Source organism: Theropithecus gelada, chromosome 5 (genome assembly GCF_003255815.1).
Source record: "Theropithecus gelada isolate Dixy chromosome 5, Tgel_1.0, whole genome shotgun sequence".
In the NCBI taxonomy this organism is placed as follows: Eukaryota; Metazoa; Chordata; class Mammalia; order Primates; family Cercopithecidae; genus Theropithecus; species Theropithecus gelada.
In genome coordinates this window covers 91170525-91198391 of record NC_037672.1, presented here as the reverse complement: position 1 = coordinate 91198391, position 27867 = coordinate 91170525, and the positions used below count along the sequence as shown (strand labels likewise).

The 27867-nt window shown below is 38.2% G+C and overlaps 1 protein-coding gene and 1 long non-coding RNA gene across 8 annotated transcripts in view; one reads left to right on the top strand and one right to left on the bottom strand.

Moving 5' to 3' along the window:
• Positions 1-9886, top strand: part of OCIAD1 (OCIA domain containing 1) — a 29796-nt gene extending 19910 nt beyond the window's left edge. For 3 of the 7 annotated variants that reach the window (XM_025385086.1, XM_025385088.1, XM_025385087.1), the window contains exons 7-9: positions 53-219; positions 5435-5587; positions 9357-9886. In XM_025385086.1, the coding sequence (XP_025240871.1) occupies positions 53-219; positions 5435-5587; positions 9357-9394 (358 nt within the window). In that variant the 3' untranslated portion in view covers positions 9395-9886. Of the gene's footprint in view, positions 1-52; positions 265-5434; positions 5588-9356 lie in introns of all 7 variants that reach the window. The other 4 variants (XM_025385090.1, XM_025385091.1, XM_025385089.1 and 1 more) reach the window with 3 other exon arrangements.
• Positions 252-9084, bottom strand: LOC112624489. The gene is made up of 2 exons (XR_003119406.1): positions 8787-9084; positions 252-469 (listed from the first exon to the last, which is right to left on the bottom strand). It is a non-coding gene; the product is annotated as an uncharacterized LOC112624489 (long non-coding RNA).
• Positions 9887-27867: the final 17981 nt, after the last annotated feature.

The following is a 27867-nucleotide window of genomic DNA, read 5'->3' as shown; positions in this document are numbered from 1 at the left end:
CTTTAAGATATAGGCAGTGACTCATATTTCTTAATATGATTTTCATTTACAGGCACTATTACCAGAAGTCAAAATATGACTCAAATGTGAGTGGTCAATCATTTGTGACATCCTCAGCAGCAGACAACATAGAAATGCTTCCTCATTATGAGCCAATTCCATTCAGTTCTTCTATGAATGAATCTGCGCCCACTGGTATTACTGATCATATTGTCCAAGGTAGAAACTTCTCTTGAAATGAATTTCAACATTTTATGGTCCAACGTATGTATAAACTTTATTTGATGACCTTTTCTGCTGGATATCACCTGTGTGTTCTACCATCAATCATCAACCTAACCTCAGCATGTTTGTTCATTTGTTTCTTCATTCATTCAACTTTTCTTGAGGACCAGTAGATGTTGAGGACTCTGCTAGTCGTGGAAGAAGATGAATAACGCTTGGTTCTTGTGCCTGAAAAACTCTCAGTCTGTTAGAAGATACAGAAATACAAGGATAAATTACTAGTATGTCCCAGTAATTGAAAATACTAAGGCAAGCTTAGTGGAATAGTGAAGAAGAAATGATAAATCATGTCCAGGAAGTAGAGGCTCCAGGAACGATTTAAAAAGGTTACATTTGATAGGCAACTTTCTTGTCTATAATATAAGAAAGAGCTGTTGTCAAGTGAGAAAATCCATGTGAAAATGTTTTGTGAAGTTTGTAAATACTAGCTTTGAAGATCACACATATAAGTGCAACAACATCAATTTTGGATTAAGGCTTGGATTTGAATCATGATTGACATTTGCTAGCTATGTGACCTTGTAAAACTACTACTACATTATAATAATATAGTAATATTATTATAACTACTTTATAATCCTTTCAGTTTCTTGATCAGTTGAATGGAGATGATAATAACCTCTCTTAATGAACTGTTGGAATTAAATGAAATAATCAGAGGCAATGCCTGGCAAATAATAGACTCAAAAAACATTAGTTTTTTTCCTTCAGTCTAGTCTGTAGTGTAAGATGAGGAATTAGAAACAGGAAATAAGGTCTATAATTCTTTATCTAAAATCCTGAAATTCAAAAAGGTTTAAGCCAAGTTTTCTTTTTTTTTTTCTTTGAGACAGAGTCTTGCCCCGTCGCCCAGTCTGGGCTGCAGAGGTGCGATCTTGGCTCACTGCAGCCTTCGTCCCCCGGCTTCATGCCATTCTCCTGCCTCTGCTTCCTGAGTAGCTGGGACTACAGGTGCCTGCCACCATGCTTGGCTAATTTTTTGTATTTTTAGTAGAGACGGGGTTTCACCGTGTTAGCCAGGATGGTCTTGGTCTCCCGACCTCGTGATCCACCCACCTTGGCCTCCCAAAGTACTAGGATTACAGGCGTGAGCCACCGCACCCAGCCTGTTTTTGTTTTTTAATAATTAAACTGATAATAAAATCTGACCTGAATTCATTTAGCAGAATACCTTGACCTAAATTCATATAAGTTATATAAATGTAGACTTTATTTACTTTGCCAGATAAGATTTTTCCATTAATGTGTTTGCTTACTCATTTCTGTCCTAAACCTCTGAATGGATGGATATTAAGTAATATAAGGGGTATTTACTATAGTATTTTTCTAAAATCTCAAACTGAATTGTGAAACATATTGGACCCCAAGGTTTGGATAAGGGATTATGGACCTTCGTAGAGTATACTCTTTAAATTTTAAAACATTAGAGGGAAAGAAGTTAAAGGGAGGGGAGGGTATACAGTGGAAAGGGAGAAGTTGATTATAGGTCAGAGAAGGTTCTAGAGAATGCAGAAGGGGTTCTAGGTAGGTCAGAATATAGAGTAGCCACTAGCCATATGTGGCTATTTAAATTAATTAAAAATAAATGAAATTTAAAGTTCAATTTCTCAATTGCTGTGGTAGCATTTCACTTGCTCAACAGTCGTATGTGCTAGTGGCTACCATGTTAGTGCCAATATAGAACATTTTCATCATTGCAGAAAGTTATGTTGGACAGCACTACTTAAGAGCAAAAGTCGGGGCAAAGGGGTGAGTATTACCCTTGTATTAAGGAAGAGACAGGAAAGAATGGAAGTTCAGATGATTAAAGAGTTTGGATGAAAGTTACTGAGAGCTTCTTAATCCTCAACTCTGATTTTTTATTTTTTTCTTTAATGGTTGGAAGCAAAGGCATCAAATTAGTCAGAAAAGGAAGGAAGGGAATGGGCAGATTGGGAGAGAATGGCTAAAGTCACTATCTTATCTCCAAAGGCAGCTGTCCTTGTTCCTCACTGTGTCTCATTTAACCAGTCTGAAGTTCAAATCCATTATTCTTGTACAATAGTCCCCCCTTATCCATGGGGGATAAGTTCGAAGACCCCTCAGGATGCCTGAAACCTCAGATATTACCAAATCCTTTATGTTCTATGTTTTTTTTTATCTAGATGGCTACCAAGTTACTAATAGGCAATATAGTGTAGACAGTGTGGATATGCTGGATAAAGGGATGATTCAAGTCCTGGATGGACCAGAGTGGAACCTCACAAGATTTTATCACACTACTCAGAACAGGGTGTAATTTAAAACTTATGAATTGTTTATTTCTGGAATGTTCCAGTTAATATTTTCAGACTGTGGTTGACTGCAGGTAACTGAAACCCTGGAAAGCAAAACCACAGATAAGGGGGCACTACTGTATTCTAGACATGCACTAACTCCTTGTAATGACTTGCATCCTTCCCACCATTTGCATTAGGAAATTCTGTTATATAGTTTCTTTTCCATACAAAAGCCAACAAACAAAAAGCCCTTTGGTATCTACCCACAGACTACTTAGCAAGGCTATGTCTTAATATTATTTTATGCCTTCCACAGCAGCCATCCATCCATCCACTGCTCTGTCTTCTGACCCACTTTTCTAGAGAAAATCAAAGTGGCTACTTTTTTACTGCTCTCCACATGGGCCAGCAGTGGCCTGCTTTTGCTTTGTCCCAGATGCTGTCCTCCCCTACCATGGCATCTTCTTTGGTTTAAGTCCTACTTTAGTTCTGCTTTTTTTTTTCCAGGAATTCAGAGAGTTATTAATCTTTTAAAATAGCAAGCACTTCTTCGTTGCTGTTAGGAGACTTAGAGTTTATTACAGTTACATTTAAATCAGTGCTACTTTACATTTTTCATTTTTTAGTCCTTCCAGTTCTTTATAACCTTCTCAAAATAGTAAATCATATTCTCTCCACAATGTGGAAAATTCTCTTCTGTCTTCTTCTGTCTGATTTATATTTTCATTATTTGTTCCAGAATTTTATAACAGTAAAATATTTTTTATAAGAAAAAGTATTAGACCTGGAAGGAACTTCAGAGATCATCTACTCAAACTACCATATTAAACAATTGAGAAAACCAGGATTCAAAGAAGCTTAGTGATTTGCCCAAGGAGATTTCCTAATTGTCAGCAGAGTGGGGTTAAGAACCCAAGGTTCCTGAAGTACCCACGATTTCCTTCAGAATTAATATAACATATATGGTGAAGGGAAATGAGTTCAGTAATTACTTATTACTGAATAAGTAATAAGTAATACTTATGCACTTATGCGAAGTGTTTTAATCCCAATATAAGGTTGCAATATTTTTCTTTACATTCTTTTTTTAGTAAGAAAAATTTAGTTTTGAACCATCATATAATAATACAAGAACTAATTAGGAGAAATTTAAATCCTCTTTGCTTTATATCAGTACAGTATATATTTGTTTAGCAGAATAAAAGTTTATGGTTGAAAACGGCTGAGTGCAGTGGCTCATGCCTGTAATCCCAGCACTTTGGGAGGCCGAGGCAGGTGGATCCCCTGAGGTCAGAGTTCAAGACCAGCCTGACCAATATGGCGAAACCCCGTCTCTACTAAAAATACAAAGTTAGCTGGGCATAGTGGCACATGCCTGTAATCCCAGCTACTCAGGAGGCTCAGGCAGAAGAATCACTGGAACCTAGCAGGCGGAGGTTTTGGTGAGTCAAGATCGCGCCACTGCACTCCAGCCTAGGCAACAGAGTGAGACTCTGTCTTAAAAAGAAAAAAAAGAAAGCTTATGGTTGAAAACATTATTTAATGTATAGTTATGTTGCTTAGAAAATTCTAATTATTCACTGGAATCTTACCTTTGAGTTCTAAATAAGTATCACAAAAATTATTTTTTAAAAAATTAATATTAAAATTATATGCCCAATTTATATGTCTCATTGAAAACATCTTTGAAAAATAGCACTTTTGGTGTGGTATGTGGTATGTAAGACTTTGTAAGTTAAATAGTTGTTCACTGAATGTTAGCAGCTTTTTTTTTTAAATGTTCATATGGCCTTTGTTGCTGTTTATAAACTTTACAAACTGTGTTCACTATTTGATCCTGTCAACCAATATTAGGAGGAACCACTGCATTATATTTACATTTGACTCTATGATAATATGTAATATTCACATTTTGACTCTCTGGGAGAAATAAAGAATAAATGTTAGTTCCCAGGCCAAAATAACAGTTGATACTTTCTTCTGCATTAATGTTGCATCTTTTAGACCAGAATGAAAACAATACATATTCTGATTAAAGGCTATGTTTTATACTTTTCAAGTAATTATTTTCAACTTTTTTTTTTTTTTTGGAGACAGATTTTTGCTCTTGTTGCCCAGGCTGGAGTGCAATGGCGCGATCTCGGCTCACTGCAACCTCCTCGTCTCTGGTTCAAGTGGTTCTACTGCCTCACCCTCCTTAGTCTAGGATTACAGGCGTGTGCCACGACACCCAACTAATTTTGTGTTTTTAGTAGAGTTGGGGTTTTTTCGTTGGCCAGGCTGGTCTTGAACTCCTGATCTCAGGTGACCTGCCCGCCTCAGCCTCACAAAGTGCTGGGATTATAGGCGTGAGCCATTGTGCCTGGCCTGTTTTCAAGTATTTTTGTTTAAATTTCATAAAATGGTAAAATAAATGATTTTTGAAAATAGCTGGAGTTGTTTTCATAGAGTCTGTGGTTATAGGACTATTTAAGTATATATTGAGTAAAATCTGTACTATGTCAAGTGTTATTCAGTTGTGACTAGTAGAATATCTTTCTCTTTTAATTCTGTATACAGTATGACTAACTCCAGTTTAAAACACTGGTATTTTAATGAGTTTAAATTGTGCGGTTATATATTATGATACCTATTTTTCTTCTGGCTGTGGTTTAGTTTTTAAAATCTTTGATGTCCATTTTAATTTTTAGAAATAAAAGCTTAAAAATATAGGTGGAAGTAGATTTCAGTTTGATAATTATCTTGGTGAAAGTATAGTACCTGTGAAATGGTGGTAATAATTTGATTCTTTATACTATTTTGATTGTAGGTAAGGAGCATTTGTAAAATTTAGTTGCTTTAGAGTTATACAAATCCTTTTATTACCATTTATTAACTGTTTGTTGTTTTAGGACCTGATCCCAACCTTGAAGAAAGTCCTAAAAGAAAAAATATTACATATGAGGAATTAAGGAATAAGAACAGAGAGTCATATGAAGTATCTTTAACACAAAAGACTGACCCCTCAGTCAGGCCTATGCATGAAAGAGTGCCAAAAAAAGAAGGTATGATAGTTTAGTCTGAATCACTTTACTGTTTAGGATTGGAAACTAAAACATTACTTTAAAACAGTACTATAAAAAATTAATTAATATGTGATTTAACTCTTCAAGCAGTTAACTAAAGTAAAATATTTTTAAAATAGTACTTTACAGTTATCTGTTCTTCCTCTTTTTTTTTTTTTTTTTTTGAGACGGAGTCTTGCTCTTGCTCTGTCGCCAGACTGGAGTGCAGTGGCACGATCTTGGCTCACTGCATCCTCTGCCTCCTGGGTTCAAATAATCCTCCTGCCTCAGCCTCCCAAATAGCTGGGACTACAGGCGCCTGCCACCACGCCCAGCTAATTTTTTGTATTTTTAGTAGAGACGGGTTTTCACCATGTTGGCCAGGATGGTCTCGATCTTTTGACCTCATGATCCACCTGCCTCAACCTCTCAAAATGCTGGGATTACAGGCGTGAGCCACTGCACCTGGCCAGTTCTTCCATTTTTAAGGTGTTCCAAAAGCCATTTTGTGTTAGAAAATACTGAAGTCAAGGCCAGGGGCAGTTTCTCATGACTGGAATCCTAGCACTTTGGGAGGCCAAGTTGGGTGTATCACTTGAGGCCAGGAATTGGAGATCAGCATGGCCAGCATGATTGAAACGCTGTCTCTACTAAAAAAAAAAACAAAAAAAAAAAACAAAAAAAGGTATGGTGGTGCATGCCTGTAATCCTAGCTACTCGGGAGGCTGAGGCAGGAAAACTGCATGAACCCAGGAGGCAGAGGTTGCAGTGACTGACAGCATGCCACTGCGCTCCAACCTGGATGATGGAGAGAGGCTCTGTGTCCAAAAAAAAAAAAAAAGAAAATAATGAACTCCAAATAGTAAGACTTAAGACAGCAAGATTAGTTTTGTAACACAAGGTAGAGATTATATACCCATTTGACTGTTTTTCTCTTATAAAAAATCTCCTTGGAGATCTGATAGTCTTATTTTCCTATTGATACACCTATCACATAAGTTGCTGTAGTGACCTGAGGTTGGCATTGTGCTGTAATACCACTTGTGGCCTAACCACAGAATGATTGAGTAATGAGATTGATTTTCTTTGTACGTTTGGGTTTTTCTCTTGTTTATTTTTTTGTTCTGTGTTTTTTTGTTTGTTTGTTTTTTCTTTTTGAGATGGTTTTATTCTGTCACCCAGGCTGGAGTGCAGTGTTGTAATCATGGCTTACTGCAGCATTGACCTCCTGGGTTCAAGCAGTTCTCCTACCTCAGCTTCCCGAGTAGCTGGGACTACAGGTGTATGCCACCATCCCTGGCTGTTAAAATTTTTTTTTGGTACAGTGGGTTTTTCCCTGTGTTGCCAAGGCTGGTCTCAAACTCCTGGGCTCAAGTGAGTCCTTTCACCTTGACCTTCCAGGATGCTGAGATTATAGGTGGGAGCCACTGTGCCTGACCTTTCTGGTACATTTGTGAAATTGAAAGACTTATATACTATATACACCAGCTTCTAAGGCATTTCTTAAAGAGGAAAAAAGCAAAAAAAACTACTTTTGAAAAATAATTGTGAATTTTTAAATGCTGATTTCTTTTAAGTCTCTTTGAAATAGCTGTACATCAGCCAAAGTAAATTTTTTGATACAAGTTTACCTCTAAAGGAAGAGGGCATTTGAATAGGGTTTTGTAGCTATTTCAGTATAGGATTTTATGATTTTCTCTTAAGGAATTTCAGAGTGTGTGTCATTGTTTCAAGGTTTTCTGTTTACTACTTTTTTTTTTTTTTTTTTTTTGAGACGGAGTCTGGCTCTGTTGCCCAGGCTGGAGTGCAGTGGCTGGATCTCAGCTCACTGCAAGCTCTGCCTCCTGGGTTTACGCCATTCTCCTGCCTCAGCCTCCGGAGTAGCTGGGACTACAGGCGCCCGCCACCTCGCCCAGCTAGTTTTTTTGTATTTTTTAGTAGAGACGGAGTTTCACCCTGTTAGCCAGTTTGGTCTCGATCTCCCGACCTTGTGATCTGCCTGTCTCGGCCTCCCAAAATGCTGGGATTACAGGTTTGAGCCACTGCGCCCGGCTATTTACTACTTTAAAAATGGAAAGAATAGGTCTTTGGTACCTTCTTGAAGGTCATATGCCACAGATAATGCAAAAATACATGGAAGTCCTTCGTATTTGTTGTTATGGTCATTTTTTAGAGCTAATTTTATTTTTAATCATTAGTGGTTGCTTCATTTGGAGTTCTGTTTTTATAACAATGGTAGATAATATCTGCATCATATTATTAATGTAAAAAAATCAACCTTTGAAATAAATTAGGGATCTACCATACTTTTGAATGTTTGTCATCAAACAACATTTAGCATAAACTATGCATCTAGTGGCCATTGCTCTGTAATAAGTAAAGACTCGTTAGTACTTTGTTCTGCTAATTAATTTGAGGATTTAGATTGTAAGCTCTGTGAGGGCAGAAAGTAATATTTTTCTTATTTTTGTAATCTTTTCTATTATTGTCTGCATAGCATAGTACCTTACACTGTATCAGAAATTGAGTATTTTGGTTTAGGCTTCTATAGTAATAGAGGTTAAGAAAGGAAATTTTGTAGACCTTTAGTATTTGCTGGATTTTGACATTTGTGATTTTTAACTGAAGTCTTCAAGTTCTGTTACATGACACAAGAATGTGAAATGAGTTTTTTTTTTTTTTGGTAAAAGGTTTTTTGTGTGCTTTATATAATTTAAAGAAAAGACTTGTTATGAAATAGTTTCAGTGATTTCTAAAATATTATTGAAATTAGTACAGGGTAGATTCACAGGGTCAGAAAGTGTCACTTAAAGTTTTCACCTTTAGCTTATGTGGTTGATATTTATCTAATTAGGAATTAAGTCTCAGAAATTTTAAAAATTCAAGCACGTATTCTATTAACTGCCAGAGCAATGTCACCACACATCCTGTAGCTTCTAGAAAACCGTGTAACATATACTCATGAGGGAATGAGAGCAAGGGGAAAAGGCAAAATGTGAAGGATAAGGATGTATAATGTCAATATAATAATGAAATAATTTTGACTTCATGTATTCCCTGAAAAGAGTCCACACTGTGATAACTGCTGCTTTATATTGTTATGATTACTCATAGACAGAGGCTGTGTTGAAGAGGAGCAAAAAAGTAAAGGAGTAGAATAGACAGTGAAGCATGTTTCAAAATGTAAAATGTAGAGTACCTGTGAAATGTAGTAGTATTTTCTTCTTATAGTAGTATTTACAGCCCTGAGAGAGAAGATTGAATTAATTACAACTTGAACTCTTGACAATTTCTACTGCTGTATTTTTTGTGAAAAACGAAAATTCAAATGTTTGTTTTATTATTTCCCACTAATTTTTTTTTTATATGACTTAATATGTGCCACACTTACTTAGGTAGTACAGTAAAGATGTAAAAGTACCCAGGCTTTGGATCTAAACAGACCTGTACTAAAATCTCAGTTCTTGTTAGGGCTTGTACCTTGGGCAAGTTACTAATCTGTTCTCTCACCATTAAAATGAGAATTTTAATTGTGTTTAGAAGTTTGTTATGAGGACTAACTATTTATGTAAAATTCTAGATACAATGCATTTGTCCAACCCCAAGTTCACAAAAGTCTGGCCATTCCCTTTTTGTAATTATAATTTGACTCTCATGTGCTTTTATTCAAATGAGAGAGAAACATAACTTTTCATCATAGCAACAAACTTGAAATAATCTTTTACTTATTATTGCTTGGAATCATCAATTATTTGTGCTTTTTTCCTAGTCAAAGTAAACAAATATGGAGATACTTGGGATGAGTGAAAAATTACATCATTGGACCTACTGAAGGAGTTTCAACATCCAGCTTCATCTAGGTGGTCATGATTACCTGCATGCTTTCAGATCAGCAGCAGTCTTCATAAACACATTTAAAACAAGATCCTGAGTTTTTGTGGTTTGACTTCTCTGGCGTGTTAAAAAAAAAACGCAGATTTTTAGTGTTAATATTGTGTAAATGTCCTTACCTTGGGGATTCATTTGAATGATGGTATTATACCATGACTGTATACAGTTTGTGAAATTGTTGCAAGGGCAAAGACACTCTCATAAAACCAGCAAGAGATTACAGTGCTCTAGAATCAGCATATATGAAAATAAATGATATCTGCATGTTGAATTGGGGTGGGTGGGGGGAGCAAGCATAATTTTTAAGTGTGAAGCTTTACATTAAGAAATTATTAAAAAGCTTTTTTCCTCCGGTATTTGCTGTATTATCTTAATGTTTATGGCAAATAAAATGTAAAGGAACATGCAGCAGCCCTCATCTTCCTTGATTTTATGGTTTTATTGTTTGTAATTTATTGATTTATTTTTAAGCTAGTTATAATCATGTAGGTAAAGGAAATAAAGTCATCTATAATATTTAATAATATATGGCTGGAGGCAGTGGGCAGTGGTTGATGCCTGTAATCCCAGCACTTTGGGAGGCTGAAGTGGGAGGATTGCTTGAGTCCAGGAGTTTGAGACCAACCTGGGCAACAAAGTGAGACCCCATCTTTACAAAAAAATAAAAATTAGCTGGCGATGGTGTCGTGTGCCTGTAGTCCTAGTTACTTGAGAGACTGAGTTGGGAGGATCAGTTGAACCCAGTGGTTCTAGGTTGCAGTGAGCTGTGATCACACCACTGTACTCCAGCCTGTGCAACTGAGTGAGACCCTGTGTCTAAAAAAAGTAAAAATATAATGAATATGATTTATGTAGATAAATTGAGTAATAAGGAATTGCCTTACAAGAGCAAGTTGTCATTTTTAAAGAATTTGTAAATTCTAAAACAATAAAAATTTGGTATACATAACAGAGACTAAGATGTTAAAAAGAAAAAAAAATTGGTATACAGTGACCCTTTGTATCTGTGGGTTCCATATCTGCAGATTCAATCAACTGCAGATTGAAAATATTTGAGGGAGAGAAATGGGTGGTTGTGTCTGTACTGAACTCTTGTTATTTCCAAACAATACATTGTAATAACTATTTACATAGCATTATTACAAGTAATCTATAAATGACTTCAAGTATACAGGAGGATGTACATAGGTTATATGTAAATACTACACTACTTTATAGTAGACATTAGGAACCTGGACCAATAGACCCCCACCTAGTCACATTTTAGAAAGAACACGTGGGATGGAAGATACCACAGCCATCTTTCAGTCTATCATTTGGCCGCTGTAATTCACATCCCTCTCCCGAGGACCTCCATTTCCTATGCCATTACAACAGCTCAAAGTCTAGGAGCTGATCATCTAATCGGGGTAAGGTATGGATGAGGCTCCTTGGGTAAAGCTTCATAAATAAAAGCGTCATGAATACCATTTCTCTCAATCTGAGGGCCTGAACTTAAGAAGTTATCTGCTTTGTTCACCTGTTAGGCATGACATCACTACTCTGGAGATTCCTCTTCAAAAAGAGAAAAGGAAAGGCTTGGCTTGCAATTCTGAAGTCTAGCTAGCCTAATGTGGCCATTCTTTGGGGTCTAGGTGTATTCCCTGGTGGTGGTTCTCTGGGGCTTTTGACCCTGCCCTCTGATTTTTCCTTTTCTATTGAGGCACTTGTGTTTGCAGCTGAGTAGGTTTTTTTTGTTGTTTGTTTTGTAAAGCCTACTCCCTCACAGAATTTGGAGGTCCATAGGCCTATTTTTACTACTACCCTTGTCCAAGCTGACATATTTCTTTTTCCTGTGTATTTCTCATGTATCAATTTATAATCTATTACACAAGAGCCACTCATAAAGTCTACTGGAAATAGTCCTTTTTCTATGTTGGGCTCCCTGTGAGGCTGATGAACAACATCCTTGAGATTCTAAGCCTTGGACAGGGTCTAAAAGGCATGCTGGTAAGGCATGTGGGCCATTTACATGTCTGAAATGTCTTAAGATGGCACTGTCATCTTCCTGAGGTCTTGAGCAAAGGATCTTATTGCCCCACTTTGGATTAGGTCTTTGTCTGAGAGCCATTGAAAGGGCTATTTTGAGCCTTAATATTTCTTCCAAATTCCATTTGGGAGTGGAATAATTTGTTCTTTATACCTCTTCCTCATTTTATTTTGGATAAGTAGAAAAATCCAAATGGACCCAGATTCAACACTGCCAGGAAATCTTAGCTAGATCATTAGGCACATTTTCTATTTTTGGTGATACCACAGGTAACAGTTTTGCTAAGCTTTACTGCTTAAAAAGGGTCTCTTAGCTTTCAATAACATTTTCCTCCCTCTGACATCCTCCTTGGAAGCCCTTTGGGCTTCTGCTAACGCCCTCCTTGAGGCCCTTTAGGATTTCACTAGCAATCTCCTCATGATCCTGGCAGCATCCATCTGCTACTTGGTCCCAAGGTGAATGCCATATTTCTTAGGTTCTTGTTATGGCAGAACCTCACTTCCAGGTACAAAATTTCTATTTTAAAATGTATTATTTTGGGGGGTACACAAGAATATATATTTATGGGTTACATGAAATATTTTGATACAGGCATCATGCAATGCGTAATCACATCAGGGTAAATGGGATATCCATCCCCTCAAGCATTTATCCTTCATGTAACAAACGATCCAGTTATACTCTTTTAGTTTTTTTTAAATGTATAATTATTTTTGACTATAGTCACTCTGTTGTGCTAGCAAATACTAGATCTTACTCTTTTTTTGTACCCATTAACCATACACCCGCTGCACCCACTACCCTTCCCAGCCTCTGGTAACCATCCTAGTGTCTATTGCCATGACTTCAATTATTTTAAATTTTAGCTCCCATAAATAAATGAGAATGTGAAGTTTGTCTTTCAGTGCCTGGCTTATTTAACGTAATGATTAAGTTCCATGCATGTTGTTGCAAGTGACAGAATCTCATCCTTTTTTATGACTGAATAGTACCCCGTTGAGTACATGTACCACATTTTCTTTATCCGTTCATCTGCTGTGGGACACTTAGGTTGTTTCCAAATCTTGGCTATTGTGAATAGTGTTGCAGTAAACATGAGAGTGCATACTGATTTCCTTTCTTTTGGGTATATACCTAGCAGTAGGATTGCTGGATTATATGATAGCTCTTTTTTTTTTTTTTTTTTTTTTTAGTTTTTCGAGGAATCTCCAAACTGTTCTCCATCATAGTTGTAATAATTTGCATTCCTACTAACAGTGTATGAAGATTCCCTTTTCTCCACATCCTCACCAGCATTTCTTATTGCCTGTCTTTTGGATAAAAGCCATTTTAACTGACATGAGATGACATCTCATAATAGTTCTGATTTACATTTCTCTGATAATAATGTTGAGCACTTTTTCATATACCTATTTGCCATTTGTATGTCTTCTTTTGAGAAATGTCTATTCAGAGCTTTTGCCCATTTATTATAATATTATTTTCTTCTTTTTTTCTTCTTTTTATTGAAACAGGGTCTTGCGATGTTGCCCAGGCTGGTCTCAAACTCCTAAGCTCAAGTGATCTGGCCACCTTGGCCTCCTAAAATGCTTGGATTACAGATGCGGGCCACTGCACCTGGCCTATTATTTTAAATCTCAGCATCCACCAGAGGATGCCTATTTTTAAAAATTGGATTATTAGATTTTTTTCTATTGAGTTGTTTGAGTTCCTTTTATGTTCTGGTTATTAATGCCTTGTCAGATGGATAGTTTGCAAATATTATCTCCCGTTCTATGGGTTGTCTTTTCACTTTGTAGATTATTTTCTTTGCTATGGAGAAGCTTTTAACTTGATGTGATACCATTTGTCCATTTTTTTGTTGGTTGCCTGTGCCTATGGGATATTACTCAAGAAATCTTTACACAGTCCAATGTCCCAGAGTGTTTCTTCAATGTTTTAGTAGTTTCATAGTCTGAGATCTTAGATTTACTCTTTAATTCATATTGATTTGACTTCTGTATATGGTAAGAGATGGGTCTAGTGTCATTCTTCTGCATATGGATATCCAGTTTTCCAAGCACCATTTGTTGAAGAGACTGTCCTTTCCCCATTATATTCTTGGCACGTTTGTTGAAAATTGAGTGGACTGTAGATGTATGCATTTGTTTTGGGGTTATCTGTTATGTTCCACTGGTGTATGTGTCTGTTTTTATGCCAGTACTATGCTGTTTTGGTTACTATATAGCTCTGTAGTATAACTTGAAGTCAGCCAATATGATTCTTCCAGTATTTTTTCTTTTTCTTTTTCCTTAGGCTAGCTTTGGCTATTCTGGGTCTTTTGTGGTTCTATATAAGCTTTAGGATTTTTATTTTCTATTTCTGTGAAGAATGTCACTGGTATTTTGATAGAGATTGCATTGAATCTGTAGATTGCTTTGGAGAGTATGGATATTTTAACAATGTTGATTTGTGTAATCCATGAACATGGAATATTTATATTTTTGTGTTGTCCTCTTCACTTTACTTTTTTTCCTTTTGTTTTTGAGACAGAGTCTTGCTCTATCTCCCAGGCTGGAGTGCAGTGGCATGGTCTTGGCCCATTGCAACCTCCACCTCCCAGGTTCAAGTGATTCTCATGCCTCAGCCACTTGAGTAGCTGGAATTACAGGTGTGTGTCACCAAGCCTGGCTAATGTTTGCATTTTTAGTAGAGACAAGGTTTCACCATATTGGCCAGGCTGGTCTTGAAGTCCTGCTTAAGTGATCTACCCGACTCGGCCTCCCAAAGTGCTGGGATTACAGGCATGAACCACCACACTGAGCCCTCTTCAGTTTCTTGAATTAATGTTTTCGTTGTAGAGATCTGTCGCTTTTTTTTTTCTTTTGAGACAGCATCTCACTCTGTCATCCTGGCTGGAGTGCAGTGGCACAATCATAGTGCCCTGCAGCCTTGAACTCCAAGGCTGAAGTGATCCTCTCACCTCAGCTTCCTGAGTAGCTAGAACTACAGGTGCACACTACCGTGCCCAGCTAATTTTTATTTTATTTTTTGTATTTATTTATTTATTGAGACACGGAGTCTCACTCTGTTGCCAGGCTGGAGAGAAGTGTGATCTCGGCTCACTGCAACCTCTGTCTCCTGGGTTCAAGTGATTCTCCTGCCTCAGCCTCCTGAGTAGCTGGCACTACAGGTGCATGCCACCAAGCCTGGCTAATTTTTTTTTTTTTTTGTATTGTAGTAGAGAGGGGGTTTCACCATATTGGCCAGGATGGTCTTGATCTCCTGACTTCATGATCTGCCTGCCTTGGCCTCCCAAAGTGTTGGGATTACAGGTGTGAGCCACCACGCCTGGCTGCCCAGCTAATTTTTAAATTTTTTCCAGAGACAGGTTCTCACCATGTCGTCCAGGCTGGTCTCAAACTCCTGGCCTCAAGCAATCCTCCTGCTTCCGTCTCCCAAAATGCTGGGATTACAGACGTGAGCCACCAAGCCTGACCGTCTTTCATGTCTTTGGTTAATTCTTAGGTATTTTGTTCTCTTTGTAGCTATTGTAAGTGGGATTACTTTCTTGATTTCTTTTTCAGATTGTTCTTTGTCAGGACATAGAAATGATACTGATTTTTGTATGTTGATTTCATATCCTACAACTTTACTGAATTCGTTTATCAACTCTAATAGTTTTTTGGTTGAGTCTCTCAATTTTTCCAAATATAAGATCATATCATCTGCAAACGAGGACAATTTGACTCCTTCTTTTCCAATTTGTATACTGTTTCTTTCTCTTGTCCAATTGCTGTAGTAAAGACTTCCAGTATAACAGTGAGTAAAAGTGATAAAAGTAGACATCCTTGTCATGCTCCAGATCTTAGAGGAAAGGTTTTCAGCTTTCCCCTTTCTGTATGATACTATTTGTCTGTTGTATATTATATGGCTTTTATTATGTGGAGATACGTTCCTTCTACACCCAGTTTTTTGAGGATTTTTGTCATGAAGGGGATGCTGAATTTTGACAAATGCTTTTTCAGCATCAGTTGAAATGATCATAAGGTTTTTGTCCTTCATTCTGTTGTTACGATGTATCACATTGATTGATTTGCATATGTTGAACTATCCTTGCATCCCTGGGATAAATCCCATTTGGTCATAATGATCTTTTTAATGTGTTGTTGAATTTGGTTTGCTAGTATTTTGTTGAGGATTTTTTCATCAATATTTGTCAGCAATATTTGCATGTAGTTCTTTTGATGTGTGTTTGTCTGTGTTTGGTATCATGGCAATACTGGCATCATAGAATGAGTTTGGAAGTATTTCCTCCTCCTCTATTTTTTGGAATATTTTGAGTAGGATGGGCATTAGTTCTTCTTTAAATGTTTGGCAGAATCCCTCAGATGTTGTCCTGTTCCACCTGACCTGCTGTTTGGGGCTGAGAGGGGAAGCCAGTGGAATAAATGTATTTCTATCTGGAAAAAAAAAAAAAAAAAAAAAAGTTTGTCAAAATTCAGCAGTGAAGTCCCTGGGTCTTGGGCTTTTCTTTGCTGGGAGGTTTTTATCACAGCTTCAATCTCGTTGCTTGTTATCACTCTGTTCAGGTCTTGGATTTCTTCATGGTTCAATCTTGGCAGTTGTGTATCTGTGTAGGAATTTATCCATTTCCTCTAGATTTTCCAATTTATTGGCATATAGTTGCTCATAGTAGCCACTCATTATCATTTGAATTTCTGCAGTATTAGTTGTAATGTCTCCTTTTTCATCTCTGATTTTATTTGAGTCTTCTCTCTTTTTTTCTTAGTCTGGCTAAAGGTGTGTCAATTTTATTTATCTTTTCAACAAAATTTTTTTGTTTCATTGATCTTTTGTATTGTTTTCTTTGTTTCAATTTCATTTATCTCTGTTTCTGCTGTGATCCTTATTATTTCTTCTACTAATTTTGGGTTTGGTTTTCTCTTGCTTTTCTAGTTCTTTAAGATAAATCATTAGGTTATTATTATTATATATAAGTGTAGTTTACATATCACAGTTCCAGTACTGGGTGCATATTTTATTTATATATATATATAATATTTTTAAATTTAGCCACTTATAGCTAAAACCTTCCCTCTTAGTGCTGCTTTTGCTGTATTTCATAGTTTCGGTGTGTTGTTTATCCATTGTCATTTGTTTCAAGAAATTTTTCAATTTCCTTCTTGATTCCTTAATTGATCCACTGATTCAGGAGCATATTGTTTAATTTTTATGTGTTTATATAGTTTGCAAAATTCCTCATTATTGATTTCTAGTTTTATTCCATTGTGGTGACAGAAGATGCTTGATATTATTTCAATTTTTAAAAAATGTTTTATGACTTATTTTGTGACCTAACATATGGTCTATGCTTGAGAATGATCCATGTGCTGAGAAAAAGAATGTGTATTTTTCAGCCGTTGGATGAAACAGCCTGTAAATATGTATTTGTTCCATTTGTTCTATAGTGCAGATTAAATCTGATGTTTCTTTGTTGATTTTCTGTCTGGAAGATCTCTCTAATCCTGAAAGTAGGGTATTGAAGTCTCCAGCTATTATGCTATTATAGTCTATCTCTTTCGTTTGAATAATATATGCTTTATATATCTGGGTGCTCCAGCATTGGTTGCATGTATATTTACAATCACTACATCCTCTTGCTGAATTGACTTCTTTATCATTATATAATGATCTTCTCTGTCTCTTTTATAGTTTTTGTCTTGAAATCTATTTTGTCTGATATAAGTATAGCTACTCCTGCTTTTTTTGGTTTCCATTGACGTGCAATAACTTTTTCCATCCCTTTATTTTCAGTCTACATGGGTCTTCATATAAAGTATGTTTCTTGTAGGCAACAGATCATTGGGTCTTTTTAAAAAGCCATTTAGCCACTCTGTGTCTTTTGGCTGCAGTGTTTATTCCATTTATATTCAATGTTATTACTGATAAGTAAGGACTTCTGACATTTTGTAATTTGTTTTCTGTTTGTTTGTGGTTTTCTCTTCCTTCTTTCCTTCCTTCCTGTCTTCCTTTTAGTGAAGGTGATTTTCTCTGGTGACATGATTTAATTTCTTGCTTTTTATTTTTTGTGCATTCATTGTATTTTTTAAATTAACCCAGATCTTAGCAGCTTAATGTATGTTTTTTGATTTGCAGTTACTATGAAGCTTGCAAATACTATCTTATAACCCATTATTTTGAGTGAATAACAACACTCATTGCATAAACAAACTAAACATGAAAAAGAAAACTAATAAAAACTCTACACTTTAACTTCATCCCTCTGCTTTTTAAATGTTTATTGTTTTGCTGGGTACAGTGGCTTAGGCTTGTAATCCCATCACTTTGGGAGACTGAAGTGGAAGGACTGCTTGAGCCCAGGAGTTTGAGACCAGCCAGGGCAACATAGTGAGACCCCAGCTCTACAAAAAAATAGAAGAAGATTAGCTGGGCATGGTGGTGTGTGCCTGTAGTCCCAGCTACTTGGGGGATTGAGGTGGGAGTATCACTTGAGCCTGAGAGGTTGAGTCTGCAGTGAGACATTGATCACACCACTGCCCTTCAGCCTGGGCAACAAAGTGAGACTGCCTCAAATATATCTATATATGTAATATGTAATATATATATAAAATATATAATATATGATATAAATTTATATATTATATGTTATATAAAGTATATGTAATATATATGTAATACATATATATAATATATAAAATAAGATTTTTGTGTCTATTTATATTTTATTGTGCTGCCTATGTCTTGAAAAGTTGTTTCTGACTGATTCATCTTTTAGTCCGTCTACATAAGTGTAGTTTACACATCACAGTTACAGTATTATAAAATTCTGTGTTTTTCTGTGTCCTTACTATTACCAGTGAGTTTTGTACTTTCAGATGATTTCTTTTTTTTTTTTTAAATCTATGGAAATGGCTTTATTTTTTTTTCACTTTTCTTTTTTATTATACTTTAAGTTCTAGGGTACATGTACACAACATGCAGGTTTGTTGCATATGTATACATGTGCCATGTTGGTGTGCTGCACCCATTAACTCGTCATTTACATTAGATATATCTCCTAATGCAATCCTTCCCTGCCCCCACTCCCCACAATAGGACCCGGTGTGTGATGATCCCCTTCCTGTGTCCAGGTGATCTCATTGTTCAATTCCCACCTATGACTGAGAACATGCAGTATTTGGTTTTCTGTTCTTGTGATGGTTTGCTGAGAATGATGGTTTCCAGCTGCATCCATGTCCCTACAAAGGACACGAACTCATCCTTTTTTATGGCTGCATAGTATTCTATGGTGTATATGTGCCACATTTTCTTAATCCAGTCTGTCACTGATGGACATTTGTGTTGATTCCAAGTCTTTGCTATCGTGAATAGTACTGAATAAACATACGTGTGCATGTGTCTTTATAACAGCAAGACTTATAATCCCTTGGGTATATCCCCAGTAATGGGATGACTGGGTCAGATGGTATTTCTAGTTCTAGATCCTTGAGGAATTGCCACATTGTTTTCCACAATGGTTGAACTAGTTTACAGTCCCACCAACAGTGTAAAACTGTTCCTATTTCTCCACATCCTCTCCGGCACATGTTGTTTCCTGACTTTTTAATGATTGCCATTCTCACTGGTGTGAGATAGTATCTCATTGTGGTTTTGATTTGCATTTCTCTGATGGCGAGTGGTGATGAGCATTTTTTCATGTGTCTGTTGGCTGTATGAATGTCTTCTTTTGAGAAGTGTCTGTTCATATCCTTTGCCCACTTTTTGATGGGGTTGTTTGTTTTTTTCTTATAAATTTGATTGAGTTCTTTATAGGTTCTGGATATTAGCCCTTTGTCCGATGAGTAGATTGCAAAAATTTTCTCCCATTCTGTAGGTTGCCTGTTCACTCTAATGGTAATTTGTTTTGCTGTGCAGAAGCTCTTTAGTTTAATTAGATCCCATTTATCAATTTTGGCTTTTGTTACCATTGCTTTTGGTGTTTTAGACATGAAGTCCTTGCCCATGCCTATGTCCTGAATGGTATTGCCTGGGGTTTCTTCTAGGGATTTTATGGTTTTAGGTCTAACATTTAAGTCTGTAATCCATCTTGAATTAATTTTCATATAAGGAGTAAGGAAAGGATCCAGTTTCAGCTTTCTACTTGTGGCTAGCCAATTTTCCCAGCACCATTTATTCAATAGGGAATCCTTTCCCCATTTCTTGTTTCTCTCAGGTTTGTCAAAGATCAGATGGTTGTAGATGTGTGGTATTATTTCTGAGGCCTCTGTTCTGTTCCATTGGTCTATATCTCTGTTTTGGTACCAGTACCATGCTGTTTTGGTTACTGTAGCCTTGTGGTATAGTTTGAAGTCAGGTAGCATGATGCCTCCAGTTTTGTTCTTTTGGCTTAGGATTGTCTTGGCACTGCGGGCTCTTTTTTGGTTCCATATGAACTTTAAAGCAGTTTTTTCTAATTCTGTGAGGAAAGTCATTGGTAGCTTGATGGGGATGGCATTGAATCTATAAATTACCTTGGGCAGTATGGCCATTTTCACGATATTGATTCTTCCTATCCATGAGCATGGTATGTTCTTCCATTTGTTTGTGTCCTCTTTTATTTCACTGAGCAGTGGTTTGTAGTTCTCCTTGAAGAGGTCCTTTACATCCCTTGCCAAGTTGGATTCCTAGGTATTTTATTCTCTTTGAAGCTATTGTGAATGGGAGTTCATTCATGATTTGGCTCTCTGTTTGTTTGTTACTGGTGTATAAGAATGCTTGTGATTTTTGCACGTTGATTTTGTATCCTGAGACTTTGCTGAAGTCGCTTTTCAGCTTAAGGAGATTTTGGGCTGAGACAATGGGGTTTTCTAAATATATAATCATGTCATCTGCAAACAGGGACAATTTGACTTCTTCTTTTCCTAACTGAATACCCTTGATTTCTTTCTCTTGCCTGATTGCCCTAGCCATGTTCAACTATGTTGAATAGGAGTGGTAAGAGAGGGCATCCCTGTCTTCTGCCAGTTTTCAAGGGGAATGCTTCCAGTTTTTTCCCACTCAGTATGATATTGGCTGTGGGTTTGTCATAAATAGCTCTTACTATTTTGAGATACGTTCCATCAATAGTGAATTTGTTGAGAGTTTTTAGCATGAAGGCTGTTGAATTTTATCAAAGGCCTCTTCTGCATCTATTGAGATAATCATGTGGTTTTTGTCTTTGGTTCTGTTTATATGCTGGATTAAATTTATTGATTTGCGTATGTTGAACCAGCCTTGCATCCTAGAGATGAAGCCCACTTGATCATGGTGGATAAGCTTTTGATGTGCTGCTGGATTTGGTTTGCCAGTATTTATTGAGGATTTTTGCATCGATGTTCATCAGGGATATTGGTCTAAAATTCTCTTTTTTTGTTGTGTCTCTGCCAGGCTTTGGTATCAGGATGATGTTGGCCTCATAAAATGAGTTAGGGAGGATTCCCTCTTTTTCTACTGATTGGAATAGTTTCAGAAGGAATGGTACCAACTCCTCCTTGTACCTCTGGTAGAATTCGGCTGTGAATCTGTCTGGTCCTGGACTTGTTTTGGTTGCTAACTATTAATTATTGCCTGAATTTCAGAGCCTGCTATTGGTCTATTCAGGGATTCAACTTCTTCCTGGTTTAGTCTAGGAAGAATGTAAGTGTCCAGGAAATTATCCATTTCTTCTAGGTTTTCTAGTTTATTTTTGTAGAGGTGTTTATAGTATCCTCTGATGGTAGTTTGTATTTCTGTGGGGTCAGTGGAGATATCCCCTTTATCATTTTTTATTGCATAATGTTAGGGTGTCAGTTTTAGATCTTTCCTGCTTTATCTTGTGGGCATTTAGTGCTATAATTTCCCCTCTACACACTGCTTTAAATGTGTACCAGAGATTCTGGTATGTTCTATCTTTGTTCTCATTGGTTTCAAAGAACATCTTTATTTCTGCCTTCATTTTGTTATGTATCCAGTAGTCATTCAGGAGCAGGCTGTTCAGTTTCCATGTAGTTGAGCAGTTTTCTCTCAAGCAGTTGATTGAGTTTCTTAGTCCTAAGTTCTAGTTTGATTGCACTGTGGTCTGAGAGACAGTTTGTTATAATTTCTGTTCTTGTACATTTGCTAAGGAGGCTTTACTTCCAACTATGTGGTCAATTTTGGAATAAGTGTGATGTGGTGCTGAGAAGAATGTATATTCTGTTGATTTGTGGTGGAGAGTTCTGTTGATGTCTATTAGGTCTGCTTGGTGCAGAGTTGAGTTCAATTCCTGGATATCCTTGTTAACTTTCTGTCTCGTTGATCTGTCTAATGTTGGCAGTGGGGTGTTAAAGTCTCCCATTATTATTGTATGGGAGTCTAAGTCCCTTTGTAAGTCTCTAAGGACTTGCTTTATGAATCTGGGTGCTCCTGTATTGGGTGCATATATATTCAGGATAGTTAGTTCTTCCCGATGAATTGATCCCTTTACCATTATGTAATGGCCTTCTTTGTCTCTTTTGATCTTTGATGGTTTAAAGTCTGTTTTATCAGAGACTAGGATTGCAGCCCCTGCTTTTTTTTGTTTTCCATTTGTTTGGTAGATCTTCCTCCATCCCTTTATTTTGAGCCTATGTATATCTCTGCATGTGAGATGGGTCTCCTGAATACAGCAGACTTGTGGGTCTTGACTCTTTATCCAATTTGCCAGTCTGTGTCTTTTAATTGGACCATTTAGTCCATTTACATTTAAGGTTAATATTGTTATGTGTGAACTTGATCCTGTCATTATGATATTAGCTGGTTATTTTGCTCGCTAGTTGATGCAGTTTCTTCCTATCCTCGATGGACTTTACATTTTGACATGTTTTTGTAATGGCTGGTATCTGTTGTTCCTTTCCATGTTTAGTGCTTCCTTCAGGATCTCTTGTAGGGCAGGCCTGGTGGTGACAAAATCTCTAAGCATTTGCTTGTTTGTAAAGAGTTTTATTTCTCCTTCACTTATGAAACTTAGTTTGGCTGGATATGAAATTCTGGGTTGAAAATTCTTTTCTTTACAAATGTTGAATATAGGCCCCCACTCTCTTCTTGCTTGGAGAGTTTCTGCCGAGAGATCTGCTGTTAGTCTGATGGACTTCCCTTTGTGTGTAACCCGACCTTTCTCTCTGGCTGCCCTTAACATTTTTTCCTTCATTTCAACTTTGGTGAATCGGACAATTACGTGTCTTGGAGTTGCTCTTCTCGAGGAGTATCTTTGTGGCGTTCTCTGTATTTCCTGAATTTGAATGTTGGCCTGCCTTACTGGGTTGGGGAAGTTCTCCTGGATGGTATCCTGCAGAGTGTTTTCTAACTTGGTTCCATTTTCCCCGTCACTTTCAGGCACACCAGTCAGACGTAGATTTGGTCTTTTCACATAATCCCATATTTCTTGGAGGCTTTGTTCATTTCTTTTTACTCTTTTTTATCTACACTTCTCTTCTCGCTTCATTTCATTCATTTGATCTTCAGTCGGTGATACTCTTTCTTCCAGTTGATCGAGTCAGTTACTGAAGCTTGTGCATTTGTCACATAGTTTTTGTGTTATGGTTTTCATCTCTATCAGTTCTTTTAAGGTCTTCTCTGCCTTGATTATTCTAGTTATCCATTCATCCATTCTTTTTTCAAGGTTTTTAGTTTCTTTGCACTGATTACGTGGTTCCTCCTTTAGCTCTGAGAAGTTTGATCAGCTGAAGCCGCCTTCTGTCAATTCATCAAAGTCATTCTCCGTCCAGCTTTGTTCCGTTGCTGTCGAAGAGCTGCGTTCCTTTGGAGGGGGAGATGCGCTCTGAATTTTTTAATTTCCAGCTTTTCTGCCCTGCTTTTTCCCCATCTTTGTGGTTTTATCTGCCTTTGGTCTTTGATGATGGTGATGTACTGATGGGGTTTTGGTGTGGGTGTCCTTTCTGTTTGTTAGTTTTCCTTCTAACAGTCAGGACCCTCAGCTGCTGGTCTGTTGGAGTTTGCTTGAGGTCCACTCCAGACCCTGTTTGCCTGGGTATCAGCAGCAGAGGCTGCAAAACATAGAATATTGCTGAACAACGAGTGGTGCTGTCTGACTCTTGCTCTGCAAACTTCGTCTCAGGGGTGTACACTGCCATGTGAGGTGTGAGGTATCAGTCTGCAGCTAGTGGCAGATGTCTCCCATTTAGGCTACTCAGGGATCAGGGACCCACTTTAGCAGGCAGTCTGTCCGTTCTCAGATCTCAACCTCCGTGCTGGGACATCCACTGCTCTCTTCAAAGCTGTCAGACAGGGGCATTTACCTCTGCCAAGGTTTCTGCTGCTTTTTGTTTAGCTATGCCCTGTCCCCAGAGGAGTATTCTACAGAGGCAGGCTGGCCTCCTTGAGCTGTGGTGGGCTCCACCCAATTTGAGCTTCCCGGGGGCTTTGTTTACCTACTTAAGCCTCAGCAATGGTGGGCGCCCCTCCCCTAGCCTTGCTGCCACCTTGCAGTTAGATCTCAGACTGCTGTGCTAGCAATGAGGGAGGCTCTGTGGGCATGGGACCCTCTGGGCCAGGTGTGGGATATAATCTCCTGGTGTGCCATTGGCTAAGACCTTTGGTAAAGCACAGTATTAGGGTGGGAGTTACCCGATTTTCCAGGTGTTGTGTGTCTCAATTTCCTTTGGCTAGGAAAAGGATTTCCCTTCCCCCTTGCACTTCCCAGGTGAGGCGATGCCTCACCCTGCTTCAGCTCTCGCTGGTAGGGCTGCACCTGCAGACTAGCGCCAACTGTCTGACATGCCCCAGTGAGATGAACCCGGTACCTCAGTTTAAAATGCAGAGATCACCCATCTTCTGTGTCGCTCACGCTGGGAGCTGGAGGCTGGAGCTGTTCCTATTTGACCATCTTGGGCTAACCCCCCCAGATGATTTCTTATTGCTCATTAACATCCTTTTCTTTCTGATTGAAGTACTACCTCTAACATTTCTTGTAGGGCAGGTCTGGTTTTGATGAAATGCCTCAGCTTTTGTTTGTTGGGGAAAGTGTTTATTTCTTTTTAATTTTGAAGGATATTCTCACCAAACATACTAATCTAGGCTAAAATATTTTTCCTTCAGCTCTTTAAATATGTCATGCCACTGTCTCCTGGCCTGTATGTTTTACACTGAAAAGTCTGCTTCTAGACGTGTTGGAGCTTCATTGTATATTATTTGTTTCTTTTCTCTTGCTGCTTTTAGGATCCTTTATCCTTGACCCTTGAAAGTTTGATTAGTAAATGCCTTGAGATAGTCTTCTTTGGGTTAAATCTGCTTGTTGTTCTATAGCCTCCTTGTACTTGGATATTGATCTCTTTCTTTAGGTTTGGGAAATTCTCTGTTATTACGTCTTCAAATAAGCTTTCTACCTCTATCTTTTTCTCCCCCTCCTCTTTAAAAACAATACCTCATAGATTTGCCCTTTTGAGGCTGTTTTCTAGATCTTGTAGGCATGTTTCATTTTTTTTTTAAATTCTTTTTTCTTGTCTGCTTTCACTATGTGTTTTCAAATAACCTGTCTTCATGCTTACTAATTCTTCTGCTTGATTACTTCTCGTATCAGGAGACTCTGACGCGTTCTTTAGTATGTCAAAATTTGCATTTTTCACTGCCAGAATTTCTGCTTGATTCTTTTAAATTATTTTTATCTCTTTGTTAAATTTATCTGATAGAATTCTAAATTCCTTCTCTGGGTTATCTTGAATTTCATTGTGTTTCCTCAAATCAGCTATTTTGTATTATCTCTGTGAAAGATCACATATCTCTGTTTCTCCAGCATTGGTCATTAGTGCCTTATTTAGTTCATTTGGATGGTGTTGATGCTTGTAGATATTCACTGGTCTCTGGGTGTTGATGAGTTATGTATTTATTGTAGTCTTTACAGTCTGGGTTTGTTTGTACCCGTTCTTCTTGGAAAGGCTTTCTAGGTATTCAAAAAGACTTGGGTGTTGTGATCTAAGTTGTATCTGCATTAGAGGGCACCCCAAGCCCAGTTATGCTATGGTTCTTGCAGACTCATAAAGGTATTTCTTTGGTGGTCTTAGATAAGATCCTGAAGAATTCTCTGGATTACCATGTAGATACTCTTGTTCCTTCCCCTTACTTTATCCCAAACAGAGTCTCTCTATCTGTGCTGAACCTCCTGGGGCTGGGGATGAGATGATACAAGCACTCCTGTGGCCACCACCACTGAGTCTGTGGGTTATACCTAAAGCCAGCACAGCCCTAGGTGTAATCTAAGGCTTGTTGTAGTCACTACTTGGCTATTGCCTATGTTTGCTCAAGGCATTAGGACTCTACAATCATGCAGATGGTGAAGCCAGCCAGATGTGTATCCTTCCCTTCAGGGTGGGAAATCCCCCAAAGCCCTAGGCAGGTCCAGAGATGCTGTCCAGGAACCAGGGACTGCAGTTAAAAATGAAAAGTCTACCTGTGTTCTACTGCAGCTGAGCTGGCCCTCAAACCATGAGACACAGTCCTTTCCACTTTTCCCTCCCATTTCCACAGGCAGAGGACCCTCACCTCATGGCCACCACCACCATGTGCACACAAAAGATACTGCCAGACTACCACCGATGGTTCTCATTCAGCTTGTGGTGAATGCTGCCTGGCCTGGGAGTCACTCTTCAGGGCAGTGGGCTCCCCTATGGCCCAGGAAAGGTCCAGAAATTTTGTCCAAGAGCCAAGTCCTGGAATTGGGGATCCCAAGAGCCTGCTCAGTACTCTTTTCCACTGTGGCCGAGCTAGTACCTAACATGCAAGACAAAGTCCCCATTACTTTTCCTTCTGCTTTCCTCAAGCAGAAGGAGTCTCTTACTGTAACCACTCTGGCTGAGAATATGCTGAGTATCACCTAAAGCCAACATGTCTCAGAGTCTCACCAAAGCCCCATGACGTAATATTTGGGTATCACTGCTGGTTATTCAGGGCCCAAGGGCTTTTTAGTCAGCAAGTGATGGATTGTGCCAGGACTGGGTCCTTCCCTTCAAGGCAGTGGGTTCTCGTATGTCGCAGGGTGTGTCTAGAAACGTAGGCCAGGAGCTAGGTGTTGGAATAGGGGCCTCCTGACTCTGAGTGGTGCTCTATTCTACTGTGGCTGAGCTGGTATCCAAGATGCAAGACCAAAGTCCTCTTTACTCCTGCCTCTCCTCTCCTCAAGCAGAAGAAAGGTGTCTCTTTTGGAGCCACTAGCTGTGCTACCTGGGGTTGGGGAGAGGTAGCGTAAGCACTCTTTTAGCTGCTCTGTTGGTATCTCAGTAGTTGCACTCCCCTGACAACTGCTGGCTCCAAACACAGCCTAGCACTAAGACTTGCCTTGGAGTTGCAGTCCTTGTGGCCTATGCTGTCTTTCAAGTTTACTTATGGTTTCAGAGCACTTCAGCCCATGGTGGGAAGGCTTGCTGGAACTCCGCGGTGATGGATGATTCCCTTCTGGCTAGGGATGGTCTAAATGCTGCCTCCGTGGGCAGGCATCAGCTGAGTTCAGCCAATTCCCACTGTGACAGAACAGCTCTGAGTTTAATACAAAGTCTCACAGTTGTGCTCACCCTCTCCCAAGCACATAGATTCTCTCTCTTTGCCACGCAGGTGGTTCAGGGGTATAGGAGAAGGGTGGCATTGGAAATTCAAGACTATCTTTCATCCTTCTTCAGTGCCTCTTTCAGTGATACGAAGTTAAAACTAGGTATTATGAGTGCTCACTTGATTTTTAGTTCTTGTGAAGGTGCTTTTTTTTGTGTAGATAGTTATTACATTTGGTGTTCCTGTGATGAGAGGATGATCAGTGGAGCCTTCTATTCTGCCATCTTGCTCTGCCCTCCTACCAAATTTTTGAATTAAGATTTTATAGAACAGCAGAACTGCTGTCAATGATATAGAGTAAGGGATTTATTACAGGGATTAGAACTTAGGCGACAGGTGATGGATCATCATTCAGGCTATTGCTTTTGTATCTAGTATTGGGCATGTTTTTCTTATGGCCATGATGGAGCCAGAAATGGAAACAGAAAAGGTCTCTTTAAGCCTAAGTTTGGAACTTCTGCACACCTTCATTTTGGGCCTATATTTTGCCTAAAGTCATATCCACAAGCTGAAGGTCAAGAAGATAGGTAAGTATGCCCCTGTTCACAGTAGAAAAGTAATGCAAAATTGCATGGCAAAAGGCATGGGTATAGGAGAGATAAGTATTAATAATTAGGGCCAGTAACAATCTACTATGCAATCTAATTACATATTCTTAAATTTCATTAATAGTAGTAGTAGTAATAACTAACATCCATTGAGTGGTTACTCTGAGCCAGGCACTATTCTAAGTAATTTGTAAGTATCAGCACATTTAATTCTCGTGAGAAACATATCAGGTAAGTCT